At 51.0% G+C, this 24,326-nt stretch overlaps 1 protein-coding gene and 1 long non-coding RNA gene across 9 annotated transcripts; one reads left to right on the top strand and one right to left on the bottom strand.

Moving 5' to 3' along the window:
• Nucleotides 1-3,901: 3,901 nt before the first annotated feature.
• Nucleotides 3,902-24,126, bottom strand: RUFY4 (RUN and FYVE domain containing 4). 8 transcript variants are annotated; one of them, XM_045481196.1, is made up of 15 exons: nucleotides 23,100-24,124; nucleotides 22,277-22,640; nucleotides 21,628-21,776; nucleotides 21,392-21,498; nucleotides 19,802-19,927; nucleotides 19,383-19,489; nucleotides 18,895-19,038; nucleotides 18,365-18,428; nucleotides 17,669-17,809; nucleotides 16,635-17,264; nucleotides 15,782-15,888; nucleotides 9,882-10,028; nucleotides 8,109-8,269; nucleotides 5,397-5,507; nucleotides 3,902-4,870 (listed from the first exon to the last, which is right to left on the bottom strand). In XM_045481196.1, the coding sequence occupies exons 3-15, from the start codon at nucleotides 21,665-21,667 to the stop codon at nucleotides 4,749-4,751; spliced, it is 2,007 nt and encodes a 668-aa protein (XP_045337152.1). In that variant the 5' UTR covers nucleotides 21,668-21,776; nucleotides 22,277-22,640; nucleotides 23,100-24,124; the 3' UTR covers nucleotides 3,902-4,748. The 8 variants fall into 8 exon arrangements, with proteins under 8 accessions (XP_045337152.1, XP_045337157.1, XP_045337156.1 ...); XM_045481197.1 differs by lacking the exons at nucleotides 3,902-4,870; nucleotides 5,397-5,507 and adding an exon at nucleotides 6,080-7,447 and having other exon boundaries at nucleotides 23,100-24,126; XM_045481200.1 differs by lacking the exons at nucleotides 8,109-8,269; nucleotides 17,669-17,809 and having other exon boundaries at nucleotides 4,752-4,870; nucleotides 23,100-24,122.
• On the top strand, nucleotides 12,327-13,796 carry LOC123599455. Its single transcript, XR_006713158.1, has 2 exons — nucleotides 12,327-12,416; nucleotides 13,493-13,796. It is a non-coding gene; the product is annotated as an uncharacterized LOC123599455 (long non-coding RNA).
• Nucleotides 24,127-24,326: the final 200 nt, after the last annotated feature.

Here is a 24,326-nt window from a genome sequence, read left to right as displayed (position 1 = left end):
CTACTCATGTCTGCCAATTATGTTAAAATATTCCCCCCCCCCCCCCCCGTTGCATGCCCTGTAACCGTATTTACAGTGAAATGGTTATTGTTCAAGTCTTATTTCACCTCTGTAGCACTTAATCCCCTTGACCTCATTCTTTTTTTATTTCTCCTGCACCTCTCTTCATCTCACTTTGGAGCATTATTTCTCAATTCATTCCTCAAATCTGGATGTTCCTCCGGGCTCTGCCTGGGTCCTCCTCTCTCCCTGCCCTCCCCAGGCCAGCCTACCTGCCCCCGTTGGCTTCAACGGCCACCCAGTAAGGGCCAGGATCTCCCATACCTTTTGCTCCTGACTCGCCTCCTGCACTTCTCGCCTAAGCTCCAACTCCTCACGGGGCCACCTCTTGAAATTTCTGCTGAGGCTCCACAGGTGCTGCAAGCTGAGCAGGTAGAAAACCAGTCTCGTGGAATTCTGACCCCACCCTCCTAGCCGGGCATCTGCCCAACCGGAACGGCCCGCCCCTCACACACCCCTGTCTCAGAGGCTATCTGTTTAGCATCTCTTGATTATCGCCATCTTCGCTGACAGTGTTAGGCAACACCGCAGTCCTCAGGCAATAGCTGTGGATTCTGGAGCTGGACTGTAGACCTTGGGGAGGTTCTTTAGTCTCACTGGGTCTCAGTCTCATCATCTGGAAAATGGGGCTGTTGAAAACACCTACTGCATGTTAGAGTGTTGTCATGCAGATTAAATGAGTCTATATTTATAAAGCACTTGGAATGGTGCTTGGCACCGTTTGCTACTGCTGTTCCTACTACTACTAATCACCAATACCACTAGATCACCGTCCCCACCACCACGACAGCTACAACTATTCTCCTAAGTGATCTCGGCCTCAAATCTTTCCCCTTTAAACCATCCTCTACTCTGCTCTCAGAACCATCTTCCAAAAGTGTGAATTTGATCGTGTTCTTTTCCTTTTAAAACCCTTGGAGGACCCCCATTGACCTCAGGTAGAGCCCATCTCCCGATTATGGGCAACTGGTGCCCCTGCATGTGACCTTGTGTACTTCTCCAGCCTTGTTGCTGGCCACATCCCCCTGACCCCTTAACTACAGCCACAGGGAACTACTTGCAGTTCCCCAAAGAGCTGTTTGGTTCCCCCACAGAGCCTGGCATGCATTTCCCTTCCCCTTGGAAGGTTCTTCCTTACCCTCTTGGTCTGGTCAACTGTTCATTTTCCTTTAAAAAGTTTTTTAAGTTTGGGGTGCCTGGGTGGGCCAGTCAGTTAAGCATCCAACTTCGGCTCGGGTCATGATCTCGCAGTTTGTGAGTTTGAACCCCATGTTGGGCTCTGTGCCTACAGCTCAGAGCCTGGAGCCTGCTTCATAATCTGCGTGTCCCTCTCTCTCTCTCTCTCTCTCTCTCTCTCTGCCCCTCCCCCTCTTACTCTGTCTGTCTCTTTTTCTCTCTCAAAAGTAAACATTACAAAATTAAAATTTTTTTTAGGGGCGCCTGGGTGGCGCAGTCGGTTAAGTGTCCGACTTCAGCCAGGTCACGATCTTGCGGTCCATGAGTTCGAGCCCCACGTCGGGCTCTGGGCTGATGGCTCAGAGCCTGGAGCCTGTTTCCGATTCTGTGTCTCCTTCTCTCTCTGCCCCTCCCCCGTTCATGCTCTGTCTCTCACTGTCCCAAAAATAAATCAACGTTGAAAAAAAAAAATTAAAAAAAAATTTTTTTAAAGTTTACTTATTTTGAGAGAGAGTGCACACAAGTATGGTGGGGACAGAGAGAGAATCCCAAGCAGGCTCCACACCATCAGCACAGAGCCTGACGCAGGGCTCGAACTCACAAACCTCGAGATCGTGACCTGAGTGGAAATCAAGAGTCAGATGCTTAACTAACTGAGCCACCCAGGCACCTCTCCTTTTTCCTTTTAGATTCAGCCCAGTCATGACCTGTATGGAATGCAGCCCTTTCTCTCTGTGTTGTCCACACCCTTAGGCTTACCTCTATCATGGCTTCAGTTAGGGGTTTTGTAATCTCTGGCTGCTCCCTCCTCCCCACTGTGAGGTTCTTCAAAGCAAGGATTTTATATATAATAAGTAATATACATATAAAAATATAAACATAAATAAATAAATACAGACTATATATACATACATATATATATATACATATATATATATATATATATATATATATATATATATATACTTGACAAAGTAGGGGGATTGATGTACATTGGAGGATCTGAATGACATCTAATTGAAAGAAATAATTATGTTGCCAAAATTTCCCACCACATCAATAGCAGTAATAGTCAATAGTCACATCAATAGCAGTAAACCCAAATAGCACTGGCTTAAACCCTCTGTGCTCATTCAGGGCTTCATCCCCCTGTAAGGTGCTCTCCAGGAATTTTGAGGGGGTCTGTTGGGAATGTCTCCTGGGCTGCACTAGACATGTGTGCTGGAGTCACTGCTGAAGGACTGGTACCCTTGGTGACCCTTGTGGAACCTTCTGCCAGAGGATTCCCCAAGGTCTAACAAGCTCTTCTAATGTCTTTGTGGAGCTTTTGTGCTCTTCATTGGAGTTGGTGTGGACTCTTTGGGGGGCAGTGTTGAGCTAGAGACTGGTCCTCAGCATAGCCCTTCCATCCCACCCAAACGGGGAGAAGGTCAAGCTCCCCCATTTCTGGCCCCTGATTTCCTTCCGATGAGTTCTTGTCCAGGAGCATCTTGTCTTCTCTTTGAACATTGGCTTCTGCTACCTCTCTTCTCTCCCATCAGTTCATCGGGCATGCCTGAACTCGACACTGGAGTTCAACTAGAACATGATGTCGTCCACTATAGTAAGAACCTAATAAAAGTATCTGAGCAAATCTAATCCTTAACAAGGGATCGCTGTCCTTTAGGGTAGGGGTGATTCTATTGCCCTGATTGCTCCAGAGCCCCAGCCCTGCCCCCACCCCCACTCCCTCCATTCCGTGCCCCTCACCTTGTTGTAGCTTTTGCTAAGGAGAAGTTCTTACCAGCTCTCCAGGGCAGGAACTGCTATTGCAAAACTCTTGCTCCATGCTATGGTAATGGGATGCAACTCTGGGTGTCCCTGACCCCAAGAGGCGGTCCACAGGCGCTGGTCAGAGCCACAAGGTTGCCCAACTGCTGCAGAGGCTCTGGCAGTCTGTGTGAGGCAGAGGGGATGGGGATAATAGCACGCATGCCTATTTGGGGCCACAGAGTCTGCCCTGGAGCCCAGATAGGGCAGCTAATCCCTATCTGGTACAGAGTGGGGCCTGTGCTTCTTCTGAAACAGTATCCTCAGAAGCACCACAATTGGGAGTCCAGGGAATGACACAGAATTTGTGTAAGACTTCTTGGGCAGTCAAGGGATATGATCTTGTACCATGAAGGGACACAAATCCTCATAACTATCTTTACTAAAGTTTAGTTGAGTGAGCACTGCATAGAGAGTTACCTAGTCTCAGCTCCTCCGTCCAGGCACTCACAACTGGGGACTGACCAAGTCACCACAGTGGTTGGAAGGGCAGGACAGAGAGGCCCAAGCCTCATGTCTGAGCCTCCTCTCCTGCCCACTAAACCAGATGCTCTGCGAAGCGGCTGACCCTCCCACACACTGCTGGTGGGAGGGGCCAACACACAATTCTTTTGGGAACAACTCAGCAGTTTCTTAAAAGTTAAACATATACTTATCATATGACCTGGCAATTTCATTCCTAGGTATTTACCCAAGAGAAATAAAAGCAAAGGTCTAGGGACACCTGGCTGGCTCAGTGGATAGAGCATGCAACTCTTGATCTTGGAATTGTGAGTTTAAGCCCCACATTGGGTGTACAGATTACTTTAAAAAACAAAAATCTTAAAAAAAAAAAAAGTAAACGTCTATGCAAAGATTTGTACACAGATGGTTATAGGAAATGTATTTGTAACAGTCTCAAACTGGAAATAATCCAAATGTCAGGCAACAGTTGCATGTGTAAACAAATTGTGGTATATCCATGCAGTGGAATACTACTCAATAGTAAAAAGGGACTATTGAAGGCAGACAATAGAGAGTGTATAATTAGGATTCCATTTATATAAAATTCTGGAAAACTAGTCTCCAGTGATAGAAAGCAAATAAGTGGGTGCCGGGGAGAGAGGAGGAGGAGGGAGAGGTTACAAAGGGCATGAAGAAATTTGGGGAATGATGGGAATGATGTTCATTATTTTGAGTATGGCGATGGTGTCATGGGTATATATTAAAGTGAAAACTCATCAAATTGTACAATTTATGTGAAGTGCGTTAAATGTCAATAGTAACTCAGGAAAGATGTTAAAGACAAAAACACAACAAAAGCAGACCTTCAAAGCAGACAGGATGCTCCTGAGTGTGGTGAGCAGTGGGCTGGGTGAGGTGGGAGTGTGGGAAATGTCAGGGTCCCTGGGTCTTCTTCTTGGTCAAGGACATTCTGAGCCTGGAGGAACTTTAGAGAGGATGGTGCGCAGCTCCCTCACTTACAGAAGGAGCCCAGACAGCTGTGAGCTCTCTCAAGTCGCCCAGCTCATGGATGGTGGATGTAGGGCTTCAACCTGCCTCCTGCCTCCTGCCTGCCAGCCTGGCTCCTTCCACTCCCACACTACAGAATGCGCACACAAGTGCTGTCTGCCTTAGGTCACCAACTTCCAGAAGGCAGGACAGGTCAGACCAGAGGGGTGGGAAGGGCAGAGGGGAGGGAGCTGACGGGATGGGGTGGGTGGCTATTCCTGGGTGATCTCATTGGTCGAACTGAGCTGCTCCCTTCTGGGAGCAGGGTGGGCAGTGGCGCCCTCTCTTCTTGTAATCCACAGAGCAGGCATGGCAAACCAGGCCTCCGCAGAGCCTAGGAGCAGAGGTGGGAAGAGTGGGGAGCTCAGGGATGTGTTTGGGGGAGGGAAGCATGTTTCTCATCTCCCATCAGAGCAGTGTGTCTTAGGAGGCCTCCTCTTTCCTAAAGGGCGTCCCAGTGCCCCACCCCCTCCAGAGTCCTCTAAATGGCAATGACAGGTTCTCCTGCTGGCCCCCCTCCCTCTCTCTCATGGCTGGTCCTGCCACCATGTTCCTGGAGGAAGATGAGGGGAGCAGCTTCCTCTGTACAGGAGATCTCTCCCAGACCAGGAGCCTGTTAATCAGTCTCTTCTTGGAAGGCTGGCACAGTCCCATCTTCCAGACACTGTTGCTTGTCTGACTCCTTTCCACTGTTCTAGCTCATGTCTATGCTAAGTGTTGTGTAAAGTGAATGGCCAGCTTTATGTGGCTCTCATGAAAGCCCAGTTCCTGTGACATCTCCCTTCCCAGAGAGGGTAGAGTGCTGTGGGCTGGTGGAAGCAGGGCTCTCCCAGAGGAAAAATTCTGTGCTCTCCCATTACCTGCATGGGTACCGCCGAGACAGCCGGCCAAAGACCTTGCTGCAGTCAACACAGCATCCGGGGGCCATGGAAGAGAGATGCTGGACCTTCTGCCACAGGTCATCCTTCTCTCTGATGAGTGGATGGAGGTGGGGACACACACACACACACACACACACACACACACACACACACCAGGAGGATGGAGATGACACAGGTAGAGATACCGAGACCGGGAGAAAGAGAAACACAGAGACCAAAGGAAGAGCGAGAAAGAGAGAGAGAGAGACAGAGAGAGAGAGTCATACAGAGATACACACACACAGAAACAAGAAAATGAAGTCAGGGGGTTGGAGAGGGAGACAGAGACAGAGTGGTAGGTAGGGAGATAAATGTGGAGAGAGAGGGAAAGGCCAGGAGAAAAAGATGTGGAGACAGTCAGGGACAGAGACACAGAGAGGGAGAGAAAAATACAGAGAAAGACGGAGAGAGAGACATAGTGACAGAGAAGGAAAGAAATGAAGAGATCATGAGAGACACACACACACATAAGAGGTGAATGAGTCTGCAGTCTTTGGGAAGATGGATGGTGACACCCCAGTCCCCTCCCCCAATACAACCTTGATCCATTATTTAAGAACCTTCATATCCCACCTCCTCCAAGGAGTGTTCCCTGATCATAGAAGCCCTCATAAGTTTCTTATGATGCCCTTATCTTTTATTTGGCACTTGATACAACCCCCCTTGTATTTATGTATGTTATACTCCTGCAAAACTATCTTTACTGTTGTTTCTTTTTTAAAGGATGTTTAGGAATGTGGGTTTAAAGTCTTTTTTATCAAGATGATATATACACACGATTTAAAAATCCAACAGTGCAGAACTTATATCAAAAGGAAATAGACACCCTCCCTACTCCTTCCATTCTCAATGGCAAACCACCTCTTACACTTGTCGCTTTTCTCTTTGATATTACTTCCACACTTAAATAATATGCTCATATCCTCTTTTTTTTTTTTTTTGATATATCAAGAGAGAACATCTACAGAGCTCCTTACCTTGATGTCAGAGGACTTAGCTTGTTTATTACCATCCCCGCTGAACTCCACCTCCTTCCTCCCCATGCGGTTATATCCCTATTTTTGGTTCCTCTATTACTACTGTAGTTTTACAGAATATACTCACACATTTATTTCTCACTCATTCTGTGGAGCACAGATAGCATCCTGACTGGCATTCTGTAATATGATGATACCAGCATCACTTCCTCTTCGGTTGGCCTCCTTCATCCACCTCCTACTTGTTATCTATTCCTGCTATGTCCAATATGGTAGCCACTAGCCACATGGGGCTACTTAACTTTATATTTCATTTAACTAAAATTAACTAAAATTAGAACTTCAGTTCCTCAGTCACATCAGACACATTTGAGGTACTCGGTCACTACATGTGACTGGTAGCTGCTGTATTGGACAGGGCGAGTATAGAACATTTCCATCTTCACAGAAATTTCTATTGGCTTCTATTTTGTGTACTTAATGTTGTTTAGGTAATAACATTTACATTTGTTCTATAATCACAATTGTTTACTGTGCTTTGTCTTTAGGTTGATTCTAACATTGAAAAAACCAATAAATAGTATTTATATTATTAGAAAATATATAAGCATATTGCTTCAAGGAGAGCTAAGATGTGTTCTAAACATTTCCTTGGAAATTTTTTGTTTTTCCAGGACTTTTTAATTGCCTTTCTTTGCTCCTTGCAAAGTCCTTGCATGACTTGCCTTTAACACAGCCTAATTATTCCCTCTCCTCAACAAATTCTTCATCATATCAGGTATGGCATCGATTCTCTTTTTCCCCTGAGAGCTTCCTCCTCAGTACTTCTGTTTCAGCCTGGATGTACTGCTCCTTGGGTTTGCCAGCCACTTGTCATCTTGGAAATTCCCTTTTCTTCTCTCCCGGGCTAGAGCTACTGTTTCCTGAATTCCACATCTTCTCCTTTCTTGGTAAGCCAAGCTTACTTCCTTGTTTTTCCGAAGCACATCCTTAATTAACTTCCCAAGAAGGGCCCTGTGGGAGGTAAATTTTCTATAACATGTCTTTCTGAAAAATGTCTTTTCCCATATCACCTTCTCTACTTGTTTTATAGTTTGGCTGGATCTAGAATTCTAGGGCAAAAGTTAGCTTTCCTCAGAACTTGAAAGTATTGCACCATTGATTCTTAACATGTTTTTCTGTGTCCTACTTCCTTTATAGGTGACGTGTCTTTGAGTATATTGTCCTCATCCTTGTTTTATGGCGATTTCCCAACAGTGTATCTCAATGTGGGTTTTGCTCCCTTTCACTTATTGTGCTGGTCACTCAGTGAAATCTTTACATCTGAAGATCTGCAACCATTAGAGCCTGGAAAGTCTCTCATACTTTTATCTGATATTCTCTCTCTCTCTCTCTCTCTCTCTTTTTTTTTTTTTTTGAATTCTTATCAGTTGGAGAAGAGATAGTGAGATAGTGAATCTCCTGGAATGATTCTTTATGTTTCTAACTATCTCTTTCATGTATTCCATCTTTTTATGCCTTTTATTCTACATTTTGGGAGATGGCCTCCTCTTCCTTTTCCCATCCTCGAGTTAAAATTTCAGAGATATTTTTAATTTCCAAGAACATTTCTCATCTTTTGTAGGTCACTTTTCACATTATCCTGTTTCATAAGAGACCGATCTTTTTTGTTTACCTTTGTCTCTGCTTCTATGTTCTAGACTCTTCTCAAACATCTGAGGATCCATGGTCATGATTTCATGTTTAAGCTGCTGGAGCTTCAACAGTGGACAGGGGTGGTTGACTTGTGGCTTCTCTTTAGGAAGGATGGGGCAGGAAACTAACTGCCACATCAGACTGTCAAATGCCAGAACACACTGTTGTTTATTTGGGGCATTTAACTTTGTTTAGAGAAGGAAGTTTTAATTATTTGCCTGGGAGATAGACCCCTCAGGGTTGATATTCTGAAGTTGGGGGAGCAGGCTGAAAGCAGGGGGTATACACTGATCTTTCCAATGACTTTAGCGGTCAATATTCCTGATTGCTGTCCCTTATCTCATTTCTGCCATCTGTGTTCCTAGTGTCTCCGGTCCCTGAAGTTCTAACTTGGGCTAAATCCGGTCTCTACTTCTTCATCCATTTTCTGGCTTCTGGAAATTAGCTAACATCTCTTATCTGTGGTTGGCTCCTCCACCTTTCTCTCTATTAGAAGTTTTATTTATTTATTTATTTATTTATTTATTTATTTATTTATTTTTACAATCATTCTACTGAGATCTCAGGATGGAAAGCAGATGATGTGTTGTCTACCATCTTGATGTAGAAATCAGCCTCTATAGCTTGCCTGCCCACTTTGTGCTTAGGGCCATATTTTCCATGATGCTTCTGCAAGGGACATTATATTATGTATCTTGGGATCTTGTGATGAGTTTCTTTAGCACTAGGAAAAAAAAATTTTCTTTCCTGATGAACTGGTATATTTCCTTGGAATGCATAGTGACATTTAGGCAACTTACTGTGTTTCCATTTTTGATTCTGCCAAGATGCTCAGAGCTAAGTTTTAACCCTAATCCTAATCCCTCAAAAGTATGAATGTTTCCTCTTCCATTTCATCTATTTTTCTTAACAATCATATGTATATGTCTTTTATTGTTGGCTACCTTGAATTCTTTTGTGAGATACATGGCTAATTTTTTATATCTCCCTTTCTCCCCATTGACAGCTCTGTAGAGGAGGTCATTCTTAAATTCTTTGTTTGTTCTTTCCAGGTTGACTTCTCCCTTCTCTCATCTTTAATATCACTGGGATTTTTCGCAAGAGGATTTAGTCCTGGATGATCCCTCAGTGACCCTCCAGTTCTAATGAAACCCAAGTCCAATGCTGTCCTGCTTCCTGAACTGGGTCAAAGTATAGCATTAGTTCCCTACTAGACTGAAGGGCAGAAACCAGGCTTTACACACCTCCTCCATTGCTCAGTGGTTTAGTGGTTTGGAATCCATCCTGGTGAGCTGTCTGGTACCTAGGGCAGCTGACCTGGGATGGCCCACAGGCCCAGTGGTCTCAGGAAGTCTACCAGGCAGTCAGGGGTAGCACATATGATTACCTCTTGGTTAACCTCCTTTTTTCTTCTCTCAAATCCTTCTCCATCTATGGACTCTTTTCCCTTCCCCTAACCTTAGTAGGTATGTGTGTATGTGGGGGTGTGTTGGAGTGGTGGCATGCCTTAGAGCTAGAGGAATCCATGCAATTTATATGCGGTGTGTCCTTGGTGTCCAAGTCAGCATCTCTGACCCTCAGTTTCCTCATCTGCGATATGAGGAGAACAGCTGGGGCGGCTAAAAGAAGATGAGTTAGCATATATTAAAGTTCTGCTTGATAGTTCTCAGCGGAGTAGAATTTTCATTACCCAGTCTCTACATCCCATATCATCCCCTCTTCTGCAGTCCTGCCCTGCTGTGTCCACCCTTACTGAATCAGTGCCAGCACCCTCATCTTCATGGCATGGACCAGGTCCCGCTGCCCTCCAAGCTCCTTCTCATACATGGCGTCCCTCCTCTCAGCCTCCTGCTGATTCTCCTCCAGCTCTGTCTGCAGCCGGGCCCTCTCTTCCTGACACCTGGGCACAGAAGGAAGACTCAGTTCCCAGTATCTGTGACCAAGCTAGGCTGGGCCTCTACCTGACAGGGAGCTCCTGGGGGAAGCTGGTGGTACCTCCTATAGCTGATGCGCACGCGCACACACACACACACACACACATACACTCCCTTCCACACACACACACACTGCATACATTCTCCATACCCCCGCGCCCTCCCACGCCACACATACTCACACACACATAAAACACGCCATACCACACACCAAGCTGAACACCACGGATAGCATGCCATCTATAGGCTGACTCCTTACCAACCGTCCAGAGGAATGAAAACAGGGTATAGCCTCCTGTGTTTCTTTAGAGAAGGTGAGCCAACATCTCCATTGGCTGTATTTTTTTTCTTTTCTTTTTTAACATTTCCATCTTAAAATGTAATTTTCTTGAAAGGCATGCCCACAATTGCAGCAGCTCTCTGGAGGGAAGGGGGGTATCTGGCAACCCAGGCTGGATGGGCTTTGCCCAGCTGAGAACAACAGTTGGTTTGGGAGTGGGGTAACTGGTGTAGGACTTAGGGGGATATTTTTAGGTTTTAAAATATTTTGAAAAATTATGGTACACTGTCTTTTCAATTAAGAAAATAATGTTAAACATATGGCTTCCTTAAATTTTTGTTTCAGTTTGGGCTTAGAATCTCCTCAGCTCTATTCTTGCCTCTTTTTTTTTTGTCTTTGGTGGCTTCTTAGAAGGTTCCAAGAAGTCTACTGCACTAGAAATAAGAAAGTCCCAGCCCCGCCCTCCATTACTCAGATGAGGAGGGTGTTGTAAAGGTGGGTGCACATCCTGTGACCTCAGGGTGTGTGTGTGGGGGGTGTGTGTGCGCACGCACACTCACGCACGGCCACACCCCTGGCCTTCAGTGTGTTTGAGGCTCGCAGGAGGCTTGCCAATGAACTGAATTATGAATTTTTACAACACTGCCGTGTAGCACACCTCAGAGAAGAAAGCTGGGTAGGCTGTAAAGTCAAACTGACAACAGAGATCCACCATAATTCCAAAAAGACCAGTCCCTGCAGCTTTAAGGAAGGGTGTTCTTGTGCTCAGGCACTGACCAGGGCTGTGTTTATTTTAATGAACATCTTGGCCTTCAGTGTCCTTGTTTCTTAATATTGGTATTTGATTTTCCTGAGCTAGTTTACTTGCACACTGATCCCAGGGCCTTTGGTGTGGCCAGTGCAGGTCCCAATGTGAAAACCGTGGTTAGTGTGTGTCTTTGAGGTGGGAGGGAACACTTATTAAGCACCATCTGTCTGCCAATGGCTGTTTGAGGTGCCAGGAATACAGCAGTGCCTACGGCTCCTGGTGGAGCTTATAGTGTGTTGGGGACAGTGGTCAAAACAAGTGATAAACCAATAGCATAATTAAGCTAAGTGTGTGACGGAGATAAATGAGGGGCAGATAGAGGCTTGAGAGGGTGTTCAGGAAAGCCTTCTTAGACAAGGTGACCTTTAAGCAGATGTAAGAGATGAGAAGTCAGCCAAGCAGAGCCAGCGAAGGTCACATGGAAAGGTCTGCAAGTTGGCAAGAACTTGCTTGTTTGAGGAACTGAAAGAAGACTAGGGAAGCTGGGATACCATGAAGTTGCAGGAGGTGGGGGTAGGCAAGAGATGAGGTGGAAAGGGGCAGGGCTCTCTCCCTCACTGGCCCCAGGAGTGGACTTGAACCTCAGTGCAATGGGAAGCCACTGAAGTATTTCCAGCAGGGGCTGACAGACACTCCTGGTGCAGGAGAGGACACGGGAGGAATTAAAGTCTAGAGCACCTGTTACACGCCAGCCCCCGAGCTTAGTGCTTTATGCCCTATTTCATTTAATTTTCACAAATATGGCAGACAGGTGATATGGTCATAATTTTACAGGAAAGAAAATAGAGCTTCAGAGAGGAAATAACACTTGCCCAGGGTCACACTGTTTGATATGTGGAGGGAGAAGAAATCTGGACGCAGGTCTGTTGAGCCATAATCTCTATTGGCCTCCCCAAGTGGCCTCCCCATACTTTTGTCCGTGCAAGGCCTGGTCGCCAGTGGTTTATGGCACAAGTGCTGAGTGGGTAGCAGGTGGGAGCAAGGGATAGATCCTCATGAGCCCCTGGTGTGCCCCAAAGGAGCTCAATGGGGGGCGGGGTGGGGAGAAGTGTGATGTCTGCCTAATTCTGTCTGAGGACCTCTTCCACTTATACTTGCCCTAATCGCTTTTGCTTTGAGGTCTTATCCAGGGGCAGAGGAAACCTACCTACTTGGAAAGATGGTCCCACAGAGCATCTGAGCTAGAAGGAGGAACTTTAGAGATCCAACTGTCTCCTTTTGCAAATCAAGGACCAGAGGCCAGAGAGGGAAGGCCAATTTCTCAAGGTGCCACAGCCAGAAAGCTAGGAAGTGGGTCCTAGGTGCCCCATAGCTCAGTTCCAACTGTGTTTTCATAGCCCCTGGTTGGTCTGCTAAGGCCTGAGGCCAGGCTTAGCTGGCCCACTGTGTCTTCCCTATGTGTCCAGCCTGGGGCTCTGTGCCCAACTGGCTCTACCCTGCCCACCTTCTGTCTATTCTCCACACCACAGACAAAGTAGTCCTGAAACCCATGGGGCTCTCCACTTCCTGCTCAAGACTCTGTTCCAGCCTTCCATAGCACAGGGAGTCTCTGTCCGCTCCAGCCACATGGGCTTGCTTGATTCCAAGTGCACTTCTGGGATTTTGCCTTTGCTGGCGCTCCTGCCTGGAGCACTCCTCCCACGATCTTTGCACGGTCATTTTCCCAGTGGCTGGGGTTTCTCCTCAACTGTCACTTCCTCAGAGAGGAACCCCATGACTCTAAATCTAGGTGAATTTGCGTGACTCTAAATCTCCTGTCTTTGTCCCCTTCCCTGGACTGATTTTTTTAACAGCGCCCATGACTACCTGACATACTATTCCTATTTGTTGATCTAGTGTCTGTGTCCCCAGGTCTGTGAGAGCAGACACTGACTGTTCTATTCACTGCTGTCACCATGCTCATGGCCACAGGAGAGTCACAATATACTATCTGCTGACCGAGTGGGCTCCCTGGCACTTCAATCTGGTGGTAGTGAAACAGTCGCCCCCAGCTTGATGCCCATGGCCCCTTTTCCCTGGAGTGATGTGTTCCTCCTCAGTCCCTGGATCCCAGGAGGATCCCTCCTGGCCACAGGAGCTTCTGTCCTGCTATCTGCATTCTGACGACTCTCCCGCAGGTCCCCAGCCCAGGCTTCTCTGAGCTCCACACTCAGCTGTCTGCTCAACAGCTCCACTGGCATGCCTAAGGGGTGTCTCAGACTTGGCATGCTCTCCCCTCAACTCCTGAACTTTCCCCACAAGCGAGCCCTGCCACAGCACACCATCAGCTGTGACTCTAGCTTTCCAGCTGGTCAGGCTGGAAAATGAGTCATTCCTGACTCTGTCTTTCCCTCTCCCCCCAGGAAGCCCCGGCTCATGGTGAATCCAGAATCTCGCAGCTTCCCTGCACCTCCACGACCAGAGAGCATTCAGAGGCACCCCTGCCCTCCCCTTCCTCATCGCTGTCCCTGCTTCCACCTTGGTTCCTTACAGACTAGCTCCACAGAGCAGCGGGCTCGAGCCCTTGAAAGCACAGATCAGTCCAGAATAGGCACATCTATGGGGACAAATCATCAGTTGCCTAGGGCTGGGGGGTTGGGAGGAAGTGGGCAGTGGATGCTAATGGTACAGGGCTTCTCTTTGGGCTGATTAAAATGTCCTAAAACTGATTGTGGTGATGGATGCACAATTTCATGAATACACTAAAACCCACTGAATTGTTAAAAAAAAATGCAAACCTACTTAACCTTAAAGCAAATAGTCACATCTCCCTCTGCTCTGAACTCTCAGTGGCTCCTATCTCACTCTGAGTCAATGCCAAGGTCCTTTTGATGACCTGTGGTCTCCTGTTACCCAGCTGACCTCCCCCTACCTCCTCTCCCTCCTCTGCTCCCCTGAACCTCCGTGATATTCCTAGGACCTGCCGTGCCCGTTCCTGCCTCAGGGCCCTTGGTCTTCCTCTGCCTGGAATGTTCTACCACATGCCCAAACAGCCCGTTCCTCATTTGCTTCAAGTTTTTAACTCAAGTATCACTTTTTCAGGGAGGCCTTCCCTGGCTGTGTCGCCTCATTTAATATCACCCCGACACTCCCATTCGCTGCTTTATTTTTATCTTCCTAGAACTTCTCACATCTGACATTCTACGTAATTAACCTGCTTATCGTGTTTACAGATTGCTTTCTGCACTAGAAGGTAAACTCCACAAGGACAGGCATTTGGTCTGTTTTGTCCGCAAGAGGATTTCTGGCACACAGAACAGGCCTGGAGCAGCTCTGACGGTCTGTGGATAACGGACTGGATGACAAGTGAAGAATAATCGGCTGTGAGACAGGGGCTCCCCCAGCTGAGGGAGCAGCCTGGGCCTGGTTGTCTCCTTGGAGCCTCCCAGCTGCTTCCTCCAGCCTGTCTTGATCCCCAGAGAAGGCCTCTGGGTGGGCAAGGCCTCTGCATTCACCTAGGGCCTGAATCATGGGAATCCTTGCTGACCAAACTGCCAGGCTCAGCTGAGTGTCTGGTGGGAGGAGCCCCTGGGGGCCTTTTTGGGTTGGTTTCCGGGCCTATAGTGTCTCTCAGCCTTTGAAACAGAGAGTCAGTAAACTGCTCCATGATTCAGTCTGAATCACAGCTACCCAGGCTCTGATGGGGTTCAGGCTGGTGCCTCTGGCCCTGGGGCAGGTGTCAGCCATGTGCAAGAGTCAGGGGCAGGTGAACTGACGGGGGCACACAGAGCTAAGGGAGAGAGGGACAGAGAGACCAAGTCAGACCAAGGAAGATCTTTGCATAGCAGAGGTATTTTTTAAAATTATGAAAGAGAAACTCGGACACTGAGAAAGTTGTTCTCTGGGCTCTTGCAGTTAATGTAATGACAGGAAGTTGGAGAAGGTGGAGGTGAGAGTAGCTGAGGGGGAGGCAGAATGAAATAAATACAGGCACTCAAAATACTGGCAGAGGGCCCATCTTTAAGCCCACAGGTTCTGGAATCATCTACCAGGGTGTAGACCTCAGCTCCTCCACTAGTGACACTGGGTGAATTGTGTGGCACCTTTGAGCCTCAGTTTTCCTATCTATACAATGGAAATTCTTAGAGAACTTATCTTATAAGTGTGTTGGGAAGAAACGCCTAGAACAGTGCCAGGGACATAGTAAACGCTCAGTACATGATAGTTACGATGATGATTATGCATTAAGAGAGTGAAAGAAGACTGTGCAACAGGGAACAGGAAAATGAGAGACAGAGGACAAGGGGAAAGGTGGACACTGAAGGGGCAGGAGTGTGGAGGGGCAGGTAGGGAGACTGGGAGAGAGGGGAATGGCAGTGGAAGAGGCAGCAGAGAGATAAAGGTGAGTGTGGGAGGGGAGGGAGGGACAGGAGGCATGCACCCCTCCTGCAGGCTGTTGGGAAGGCCAGTGAGGGAGGGTCTGCCAAGGGGAGGGGAGGGGTCGGTGGGAGCTCCTCCAGGAGCCCCAGGAGTAGTGCCCTGAATGCCTCAGTGTCCCAAAGCTGTGCCCAGCACAGGGCCTGATGTACCAGAGATGCTCAGAAGCCGCTTGCTGGTGTGGCCATGAACGTGAGTGGGCGCCGGGGAGCGCCTCCTGTCCTGCTGGCCTCTGCTGCCCACCTGGCAGCAGTTGCCAAGGTTGCCAAGGTTACCTGCTAAGCCGCTCCTGTAGTGTCCGCAGCTCCCCTTCCTTCTCCTTCAGCAGCTGCTCCTGGTGCTGTGCCCGCTCCTCGGTCTTCCGGAGCCCACGTCTCAGGCTCTTGGGGGTGGGAGGCAAAGGAAAGGAAAGGGAAGCTGAAGGAGGAGGGCAGAGATCCCAGCCCCGGGTGTGACCTGACAAACATCCCCATGAGACCCCAGGGCCATGCGAGATAGCCCTTGGGTGGAGGGCTGGACTGAGGACAGCACTGGGAGCTGAGAAGTCCGGCTCTGACTGCCCCTGGGAGAGGATGATGATCACAATTCAAGAGAGTGAGAGGGGACTGTGCAACAGGAACAGGAAAATGAGAGACAGAGGAACAGGTGAAAGATTTCTTCCTTTGCTGAAGGATGAAAGTTACAGAGCTCAAGGTTACAAAGAAGGTGGAAGGAAGGCTTGAAATTGATCTTGGGGATCTCCAGGAGAAACATCTACAACCAGAGCCGCTTGGTGGGATGTGCAACAGCAGAACTTAGACATTGGTGGGAAGTCCGCCAATAATGAGGGCTACCGAACTTGAGAACCTGTCATTGCCCCCAAAGAACTGTTGGGGGAGGGAGGGTCTCAGACTCCAGGGCCTGCAGGAGTACTGGTGAATAAAGTGGGCTTTCCGTGAGGCCGTAGGGAGAGGCAGGGACTTTGGTGATCTGAAGAAGACCTTCTCAGAGAATAATAACCCCGTGCAGACCAGTCAGAATTATCTGTGGGCTGGAACGCACCCCTCCCCCCGCACCACTGAAGACTCCCACCTGGGGGCCAGGTTAGAGAGGGGAAAGGAGACAGGTACAGAGCTCAACTGCTCTCACCTTGACCACATCCTGCAAGGCCACTTCTGCTTGCTCCTTCCTCCTGGTCACACTGGTCTCTCCTGTTTCCTCTTGTGGTTTCTCTGGGGTGAAGTCTTCCTTTGTTCCCAGGCCCCAAAGGACCCCGGGCTCCCCTGGAATGCTAGGCACCTCCCATTCCTGCTGGTTCCCTGACATTGTGTCCTCTATTGTCCCTGTGGGGCTGGAGGCCAGTAGCCTATGGACATGACCCTGCTCTGCTCCCCCTTCATGAGTCCCCTCCGCACTGGGAAGAATCCTTCTGCCCTTGGCCTCTGTGCCTATCACCTCCTTTGGAGCCCCCTCAGACCCCTCTCCCTGTCCCTGGATGCTGGGTGTTGAAATCTCCAGGCAGATCCCAGTTCTTGGGGCTCCTTTCTCCTGGGCTTGCTGAAGTTCCTCCCCTGCTGGTTCCCACGTGCCCTGGGAGGACCCGAGGCTCCTGGGATCTTCTCTTTTCTTTTCTAAAAAGGGAGGAAGGTGCCTTTGTTGCTGGGACCTGGGGAGTCCGGCCAACCAGTCTTCCCTGGGTGCATCTTGCAGACAGCTGGTTTGGCTAGTGTGCAGCTCCTCTGGATGGACTGCTGTGGGGTTTCCATGTGTGGCTGAGATCTGCAGAGAAGCCCCAAAGCCATCACTGCTCTCAGCACCAATTTGCCAACAAGGTGGGTGGGAGAGGCCACAGACCTAATCCAAGGAACTTACTAAATCTAAAGGAATATTGATTCAGGGCCCAGGAATCAGAATGTTAACATCGCCCCAGGTGGAGGGGAGGCCCCAGCTTTGATCCTGGTCAGGGAGCAGTAGTGTTTCTCAGTGTTCTTTTCTGTACCCCCCTCCCTGCCTCCCCTGCGTCTTCTGCAGCGATCTGGTTTCTACTTCCCACCCTCTCCTCTGACCCTGCCCCCTGAAATTCTCTGGGTTTCAGTTTTCTTGTCTGTAAAATGGGAATAATAACGCCTGCCTTGCAGAGTTGTGGTGAAAGCTTAAACAGACCGACAGCAGCTAAGGGTCACCTCTCCTGAGAAGCCGTCTCCAGGCTCCCCTGTTCCTCTGTGCATGGCTGCATCACCGCACTTAACAGGTGGCGTTGCAGTGTGTTCCCCCTTCTGGGCACAGGCTGAGTCCTCACGGTATCTGTACCTGGTGCTAGGAAGCTGGTGGAGTGTAGAGTGAGATTGGGGAATGACAATGGCCATGAGCTACCACTTACGGAGCACGTGGCCAGGGGCCTTGCTCTGTGCTACACGCAGGCTGTCTCTACACTTCCTCACAATCACCCTGCAAGGCAGGGCAAGTACCTTGCCAAGGGCCTTGGTTATTAGGGGCAGAGCTGAGATTTGAACCCAGAAACCTGACTCTTCAATCTCTCCAACTGAATGAACTTGCAAATTCATGAACGTTGCAAATTGTCCAACGGAGGTTGTTTCCTTGATGTGCATCCTACATGCTTCCGGTTACCCTCCCCACCACCTCCTCCTCTCCTGGGCCCCATGGCTCCCGCAGATGGTGCCAGTGGCCCCCTTCTCTCCCCGATATCCTCACCACCTTAGGACTACGAGCCCTTTCTTGTCCTGTGGCTACCCAGTCCCCAGGTCTACATGCCGGCCTCTCTGTCTGTCTGTCTGTCTGTCTCCTCAGCTACTGCCTATCCTGTGGGGCCCAGCAAAGACGGAGAAGAGGCAAATCAGAATGAAGTTGGGCAGAGGCACCTGCTTTGGGGAGTCTTTGGTCTTTCTGGGTCTTCTTCCCTGGGTCCGGCTGGGGCAGCAGGACCTGCAAGGGAAGGTGGCAGGGGGACCACGGGCCTCTTTCCAGCAGTGGTCGTGGTGCTCAGCGGCAGGACATCCCATCTTTCCACCCACCCACTCATTTCGCTTCCGCTCCCGCCTTCCCACCTCCCCACCCTTCCATCCTCCATGTGTGCATCCCCCTCTCCATCCATCCACGAGCCTTGCCCACCACTCGTCCTAACAGCCACCATGCGCTCGTCCTTCTAACCCTCCACCCCAACCATCCAACGACTCTTTAGTGAGTGTGCAGTCTATGCAGCATCATGTGACAGGACAGATCGTGCCGGGAAAATAGAAGTCTGGGGAGGTGGAGAATCAGAGGCTCAGACAGCAAGGAGGGAAGAACTGATGGGACTGGAGGCTGAGTTTGGAGCTTGCTTGGGATGTGTGGTGGTCAAATGGCAGGAAGGCACTGAAGAGAGGCTTCCCTTCAAGCTAGACGCACTCACTCTGAGAACATGGGCCAGGCTTCATCTAGGTCCGGCCACCGCAGGTTCAAGTCGAAGGTCACTCCATTGAGAGCATAGAGAGAATCCAGGAGGTCTTCCCGGAGTTCAGGGCACACCAGAGGGCTCCGGGGGCCATACCATTCCCTGTGTTATCGGTAATCAGCAGACTTGGCCTTTTGTACTTGGCCTTGGTGCTGTGGCCGCCCCCGCCCCCAGGGGATCTTCCTCTGCTATACACCACCATGGGATGGTTCCCCAAGCAGGGCTGTGGCCCTTGGGGAGCAAGAGGCTTAAGCATCATGGTGCTACGAGGACTCCTGGGTTCTGACACCCCCTCTGCCCTTTCTTCCTGGACTTTTCCCTCATGGCTGTCATTTTAGTTGTCCTTGATATTAATCCATCCATCTGGGGGGCAAAGAGGCATCTTTCACAAGGGACAGACAGTAGACTCAGAGGGTGTCAGTAGGATCATGTCCCAACAGCCCCACCTGGTGAGCTCGGGGTTCAGAAGGCAGAGCTGTAGGGACTCGGCCAGCTGTCCGTGGGCTAGGCAGAAGCGGATGAAGGCACGGCCTTTTGCTAGAGAAGTCTTCAACTGCAGGGTGCACAGGGGGCGAAATGGTGGGGAAGAGGTGGGGAGGTGGGGGCGTGGTGTGGTATTAGATCAGAGGGAAGTCGGCCAGGACAGAGAGACAGGATGGGGACTTGTGTTGTTTGGGAACGAAAGGGGTGGCTGGAGGGCTGCTGAGGGCAGGGCTAATGAGACACGAGGGCCGGGTGAGGGGTCTGTGGTCAGTGGAGCGGGCATGGGTGAGAAAAGGGTTCCCGGAGGCCATCCCCATCAAGGGCCTGGTGGCAGGACCCCCTCACGCTGAGGCCAGTCTCCCTGCCAGCTGGCTCTGGATACCTTGTCCTGTGAGCAGATGAAGCGGGCTGGCTCCGTGCTGCCCCGCTGTTGCCGTAGGCCAGAGCAGAGGAAGTCCCAGTAATCCTTCCGAGGCCTCAGGAGGCTCTTCTGCTCTTTCTGGTCAAACTGGGAGCAAGACCAGGGAAAGGAAGGCATGGAAATGTTTCCTCCCGGAACCCACCTTGCATTCCAGCACGCTGAGAATGGAGGGGAAAGGGCTACTGCAGACAGACCTGGCTTCAGGGGCTGGCTCTGCCCTCAAAGGCTGTGTGACCACGCTCAAGGTGCAGGACCTCTCTGAGCCTTTGGTATTCTCATTCATTCATTCTAGTAACACTTACTGAGCACTTACTATGCGTCAGGCTTTGCTCTGTGCCCTGGGAATACAGCAGTGAGCAAACTGACCTCATGAGCTTATACCTTGGTAGTGGAGACAGACAATGTGCAAAGTAGAACATATAGGATGTTAGATGGTGCTGACTGCTAAGGAGAAAAATAAAGCAGGGAAAGAGAATAGAAAGCACGTGGTATGTGCACACGTGTGTGTATGTGGTGTGTGGGGGTGAGATGTGTGCGGGGTGTGTGATGTCTGTGAGCGTGTGGTGTGTATGTGTGTGTATGTTTTAAAAAATTGTATTAGGGTGGCTAGAGAGAGCCTCACTGAGGCGATACTATTCAAAGTCCAGATCCAAAGGAAATGAGAAATTGTGCCATTCAGATTTCTGGGGGAGAGCATTCCAGGCAGAGGGCAAGTGCAAAGGCCCTGAGGTAGGTGTATGCTTTCGGAAGATCAAGGAGGTCAGTGTGAATGGAATGCAGCAAATGAGGGGGGTACACTGGCAGAAGATTCACACGTGCATCCTACCAACCTTACATGTACACTCACACCACACACATGTGCATAACATGCAGAGAAGTAGGAAGGGTATGTGCGCGTATGTGGGGCTGGTAAGGTCATCCAGCACCTCAGGGGGTTAGAATGAGAATTTAAGGGGCACCTGTGTGGCTTATTCGGTTAAGCATCCTCCTTCGGCTCAGGTCATGATCTCACGGTTTGTGGGTTCAAGCCCCGCGTCGGGCTCTGCGCTGACAGCTCGGAGCCTGGAGCCTGCTTGGGATTCTGTGTCTCCTACTCTCTCTCTCTGCCCCTCCCCTACTTGTGTGCATGTGCTCTCTCTCCCTCTCCCTCTCTCAAAAATAAGTAAATAGACATTTAAAAAGAAAAGAATGAGAATTTAATAAGGTGGGGCAAGAGAAGGGCTTTGCCCGGCCCTTGGTAAGTGCTCAACAAAAGCGCCAGCAGCAGAAAGGTCCAGCCCTAGGACATCTCAGCTCTGAGACTTCAGTCCTCAGAGAAAGGTGGCTGCCCTACCCCACCCCACTCCGCCCTGCCCCAGCCTCCTGTCCACCTCGTGCCCCAGGCTGCAGTGTCAACCTCCAAGGGTGAGGTTAGATGTCTGGAAGGGCTTGCTGACTCTGAGGGTGCTGAGGCGGCCAGTGGCTCTTCTTGAGTATCTGCGAAATCCCTGCTGGTGACCTGGGCCTGGAGAGAGCGGGGTGGGAAAGGGGCGGGGCGGGGGGGGGGGTCACCTGTAGCAGCAGCTCCAGGCAGCCACAGAGTCTGTGCAGCTCAGCGCTGGCATCTGTCACTGGAGGCTGCCCGCCAGGGTAGCCCTGGAGGATGGCGGAGACGGCAGCTGCAGGGGCGGGGGCGGGGGGATGGTGGACATCAGGCAGTAGGTAGTGAGGGCTCTGACGGAGGGGCTCCCAAGAGCCCTCACCTCTCTCCCAACTCAATCCCAGAAAGTCTCTCAGGACACACTCACCTTTCAGGTTCCTGGTGAGGATGGCCCCTTCCTCTGCCATGAGTATTTCAAAATGATGTAATTTTTTGTGGCTCTGCAGGGTCAGTCCAGGAAGGAGCCTCCGGGCTCAGCTGCCCAGTGGTCTCCTTATACAGAGGAAGAATCAGAGCCTAGGACAGGAATGGGAAATTTCTTGAGTCACACAGTGAGTCAACTGGTAGGATAGACACTTGGGCTCTTCCTCATAGGCCAGCATGGGAAGGGGATGGCATGGGCCCCACAACACCAGGGGAGCAGTTCCTGGGTGCTAAGCCCTATGTTCTGTGCCTGACATCTTTGTCTTGTTCAGTCCCCATGATAACCTAGGAGGTCATTAACTCCATGAAAAATTTTTTTTAATGTTAATTTTGAGAGAGAGAGAGAGAGAGAGAGAAAGAGAGAGAGAGAAAGCGTGAGTGGAGGAGGGGCAGAGGGAGAGAATCTCAAGCAGTCCCTATGCCCAGCTCGGAGCTGGACTCGGGGCTTAATCTCATGACTGTGAGATCACAACTGCGAGATCATGACCTGAGCCGCTATCAAGAGTTGGAAGCTTAACTGACTGAGCTACCCAGGCCCTAAGTGGAGAAGCTAGAGTTTGAACTCAGGTCTGGGTGTCCACACACAGGGCAACCTGATGTGAGTGACCCTGTGAGGGCTCACGCCATGAGGACACTGGGCTGAGGGAAGGTCACCCCTCTCTGCCACAGGGAGCCTTGCCAGAGCAGTCATCATCCTTGAGGCGCACATTCATCCTTTCCTGGCCCCCAGCTGAGTGGAAAATGTGTGTTGTTTGAGGAAAGGGAGGCAGAAGTAAAATGAGGCCCTAGAGCTGGGACTGGGCCAGAATGCTGGGTGTGTGTGGGGGGCAGGGCACCTGGTTTTAATCCTGTGGTTCTCCCCCACCAGGGGATCATAGCCTTTCTTCCCCCGTGGATCCTGGGGCTCAGAGAGGTATACTGTGGCCGCTGGGGGCCAGTGGCTTATCCTGATGTCACCTGGAATAAAGACCAGTCATGGGAAACCCCAGGGGTCCTGTCTCTCAGACCATAGTTGCTGGAATTCGGGGGTGTGGGTAGGAGTAAAGAAAAAGGGGACACAGTGGAGGGAGAAGGGGAGGGAAACAAAGGTAGACGAGGGTGGAGGGTGGAGATGGTGCTCAGGAAACACTGAGCTGGACGTTGAGAGCCCTGGGTCTTCATCCTGACCCTGCTACTAACTCACTGTGTGGCCTTAGGCTCATCATTTGCTTTCCCTGGGCCTCAGTTTCCCCATCTATAGACCAAGGGGGTGGACTGAGGGTTTCTGCACCCCCTTCCAGTCCAGATCCACTTTGAACTCCATGAACACCTAGATGTGCCTCATCGTCTCTCATTTCTATCCAAGCGTCCCTGCCTCTCGCTCCCAGCATTGCCCCATTTCTCCAGCCACCCCTAGACCCCTTCCCTGCTACTCACCTGGGAAGGCCTGGCTGGCTGGGAGACGGAGAGCTGGCACTGCAGCCCGAGCCTGTCACTTGTGACCGTGGGTCCCGCGCAGCCTTTCCCAGAGTGCCGCCTGGGAAGTGACTCAGGCCCAGCCCAGCAGGAGCAGGAGGAGCAGAAAATCCTGGGGGACATGTGGGAGAGGCGGGATCCAAGGCACCAGGGCAGAATGGGTGAGCTGGGGGATGGTACCCTTCGGGCAGATGGGGTGGCAGATTCACTTGTTGGCCAGACACCAACTCATCCAGAGCCACAGCGGCAATTGCCCCTCTATGCGAGTTCCCTTCCCTTTCTCAACAGGGTCGCTGGCTCTTGCCTTTCTTCCTTGTCGCCACAAGGCGGCACAGAGAGGCCGTGATTGCTGCTCTACCAGATATTCTGTCTTTTCGAGCCTCGGTTGAACTGCGGAGCAGGTGGGGAGGAGGAGGACACGGTCCCACCACGTATCTCCCTCCCCTTCCCCACCTCAGTCTCCAGGTCACCAGCGCCATCCTGCTCCGCCCCGCACTCACCCCTAAAAGAATGGAAGTGAAGCCACTGTGAACCCGGGTTCACAGCTGGGTTGCCCGGGTGGGCCGTGTTCTCCCACCCTGGCTGTGCCCCGCCTCCTCGAGGCCGGGGTCTTTCCACCTCCGGGTCCTCATTTTTCCAGGCTGGGATGCCCCGAGGGCTAGTATTGGGGGCCGAGAACAGAGGGGCAGGCACCTGCGAAGACTACTGTTTCACAGACCTCAGGAACCGCCTGGAAACAGTGGCACTCGAGGTGGCCGAGCCCGGGTCCGCCGTTCCGCCGCGGACTTCCTGCCCGTCTCTCCCTCTCTGGGACACGGTCTCCCCGCGCAGAGGCTCCGGCCCCCCTCTCTGTCCCCCGTGTCCCCGTGTCCCCGGTCTCTCCCTCACTGCTTCCTGCCTCCCTTTCGCGCCGTCGGTCTTCTTCTCGCCCTCCCCAGACTCGGCCGGCCGCCGCCCGGGCCCCCGAGACCCCGCCGCCGCCCCTCCCCGCGCCCCCGCGTCCCCCTCCGCCCCTGGCTGCGTCCGGGCGCCCGTGTCACCGCCCCTCTCCCGGCCCGCACTCCCCGGCCGCCAGGCGGTGCGGGCCCAGAAGGCTCTGGGCGGGGACGCGCCGCCCCCCCCCCCTCCCGACGTGCGAGGCTCCCCGGGCGGCGCGGTCGCCAGGGCGGGGGGAGGGGGCCCGGCTGC

The sequence above is a fragment of the Leopardus geoffroyi genome, chromosome C1, assembly GCF_018350155.1.
Source record: "Leopardus geoffroyi isolate Oge1 chromosome C1, O.geoffroyi_Oge1_pat1.0, whole genome shotgun sequence".
Taxonomy (NCBI): Eukaryota; Metazoa; Chordata; class Mammalia; order Carnivora; family Felidae; genus Leopardus; species Leopardus geoffroyi.
The sequence above is the reverse complement of the archived record's forward strand: the minus strand, read 5'-3'. Positions and strand labels throughout refer to the sequence as shown.

Coding starts and splice junctions, on each gene's coding strand:
- RUFY4 (XM_045481196.1), bottom strand. CDS start 21,667: ATGGCAGAGGAAGGGGCCATCCTCACCAGGAACCTGAAAG. Junction 21,499..21,627: donor CCTCACCAGGAACCTGAAAG/GTGAGTGTGTCC, acceptor CCGCCCCTGCAG/CTGCCGTCTCCGCCATCCTC. Junction 15,889..16,634: donor CCTTGCAGGATGTGGTCAAG/GTGAGAGCAGTT, acceptor CCCACCCCCAAG/AGCCTGAGACGTGGGCTCCG.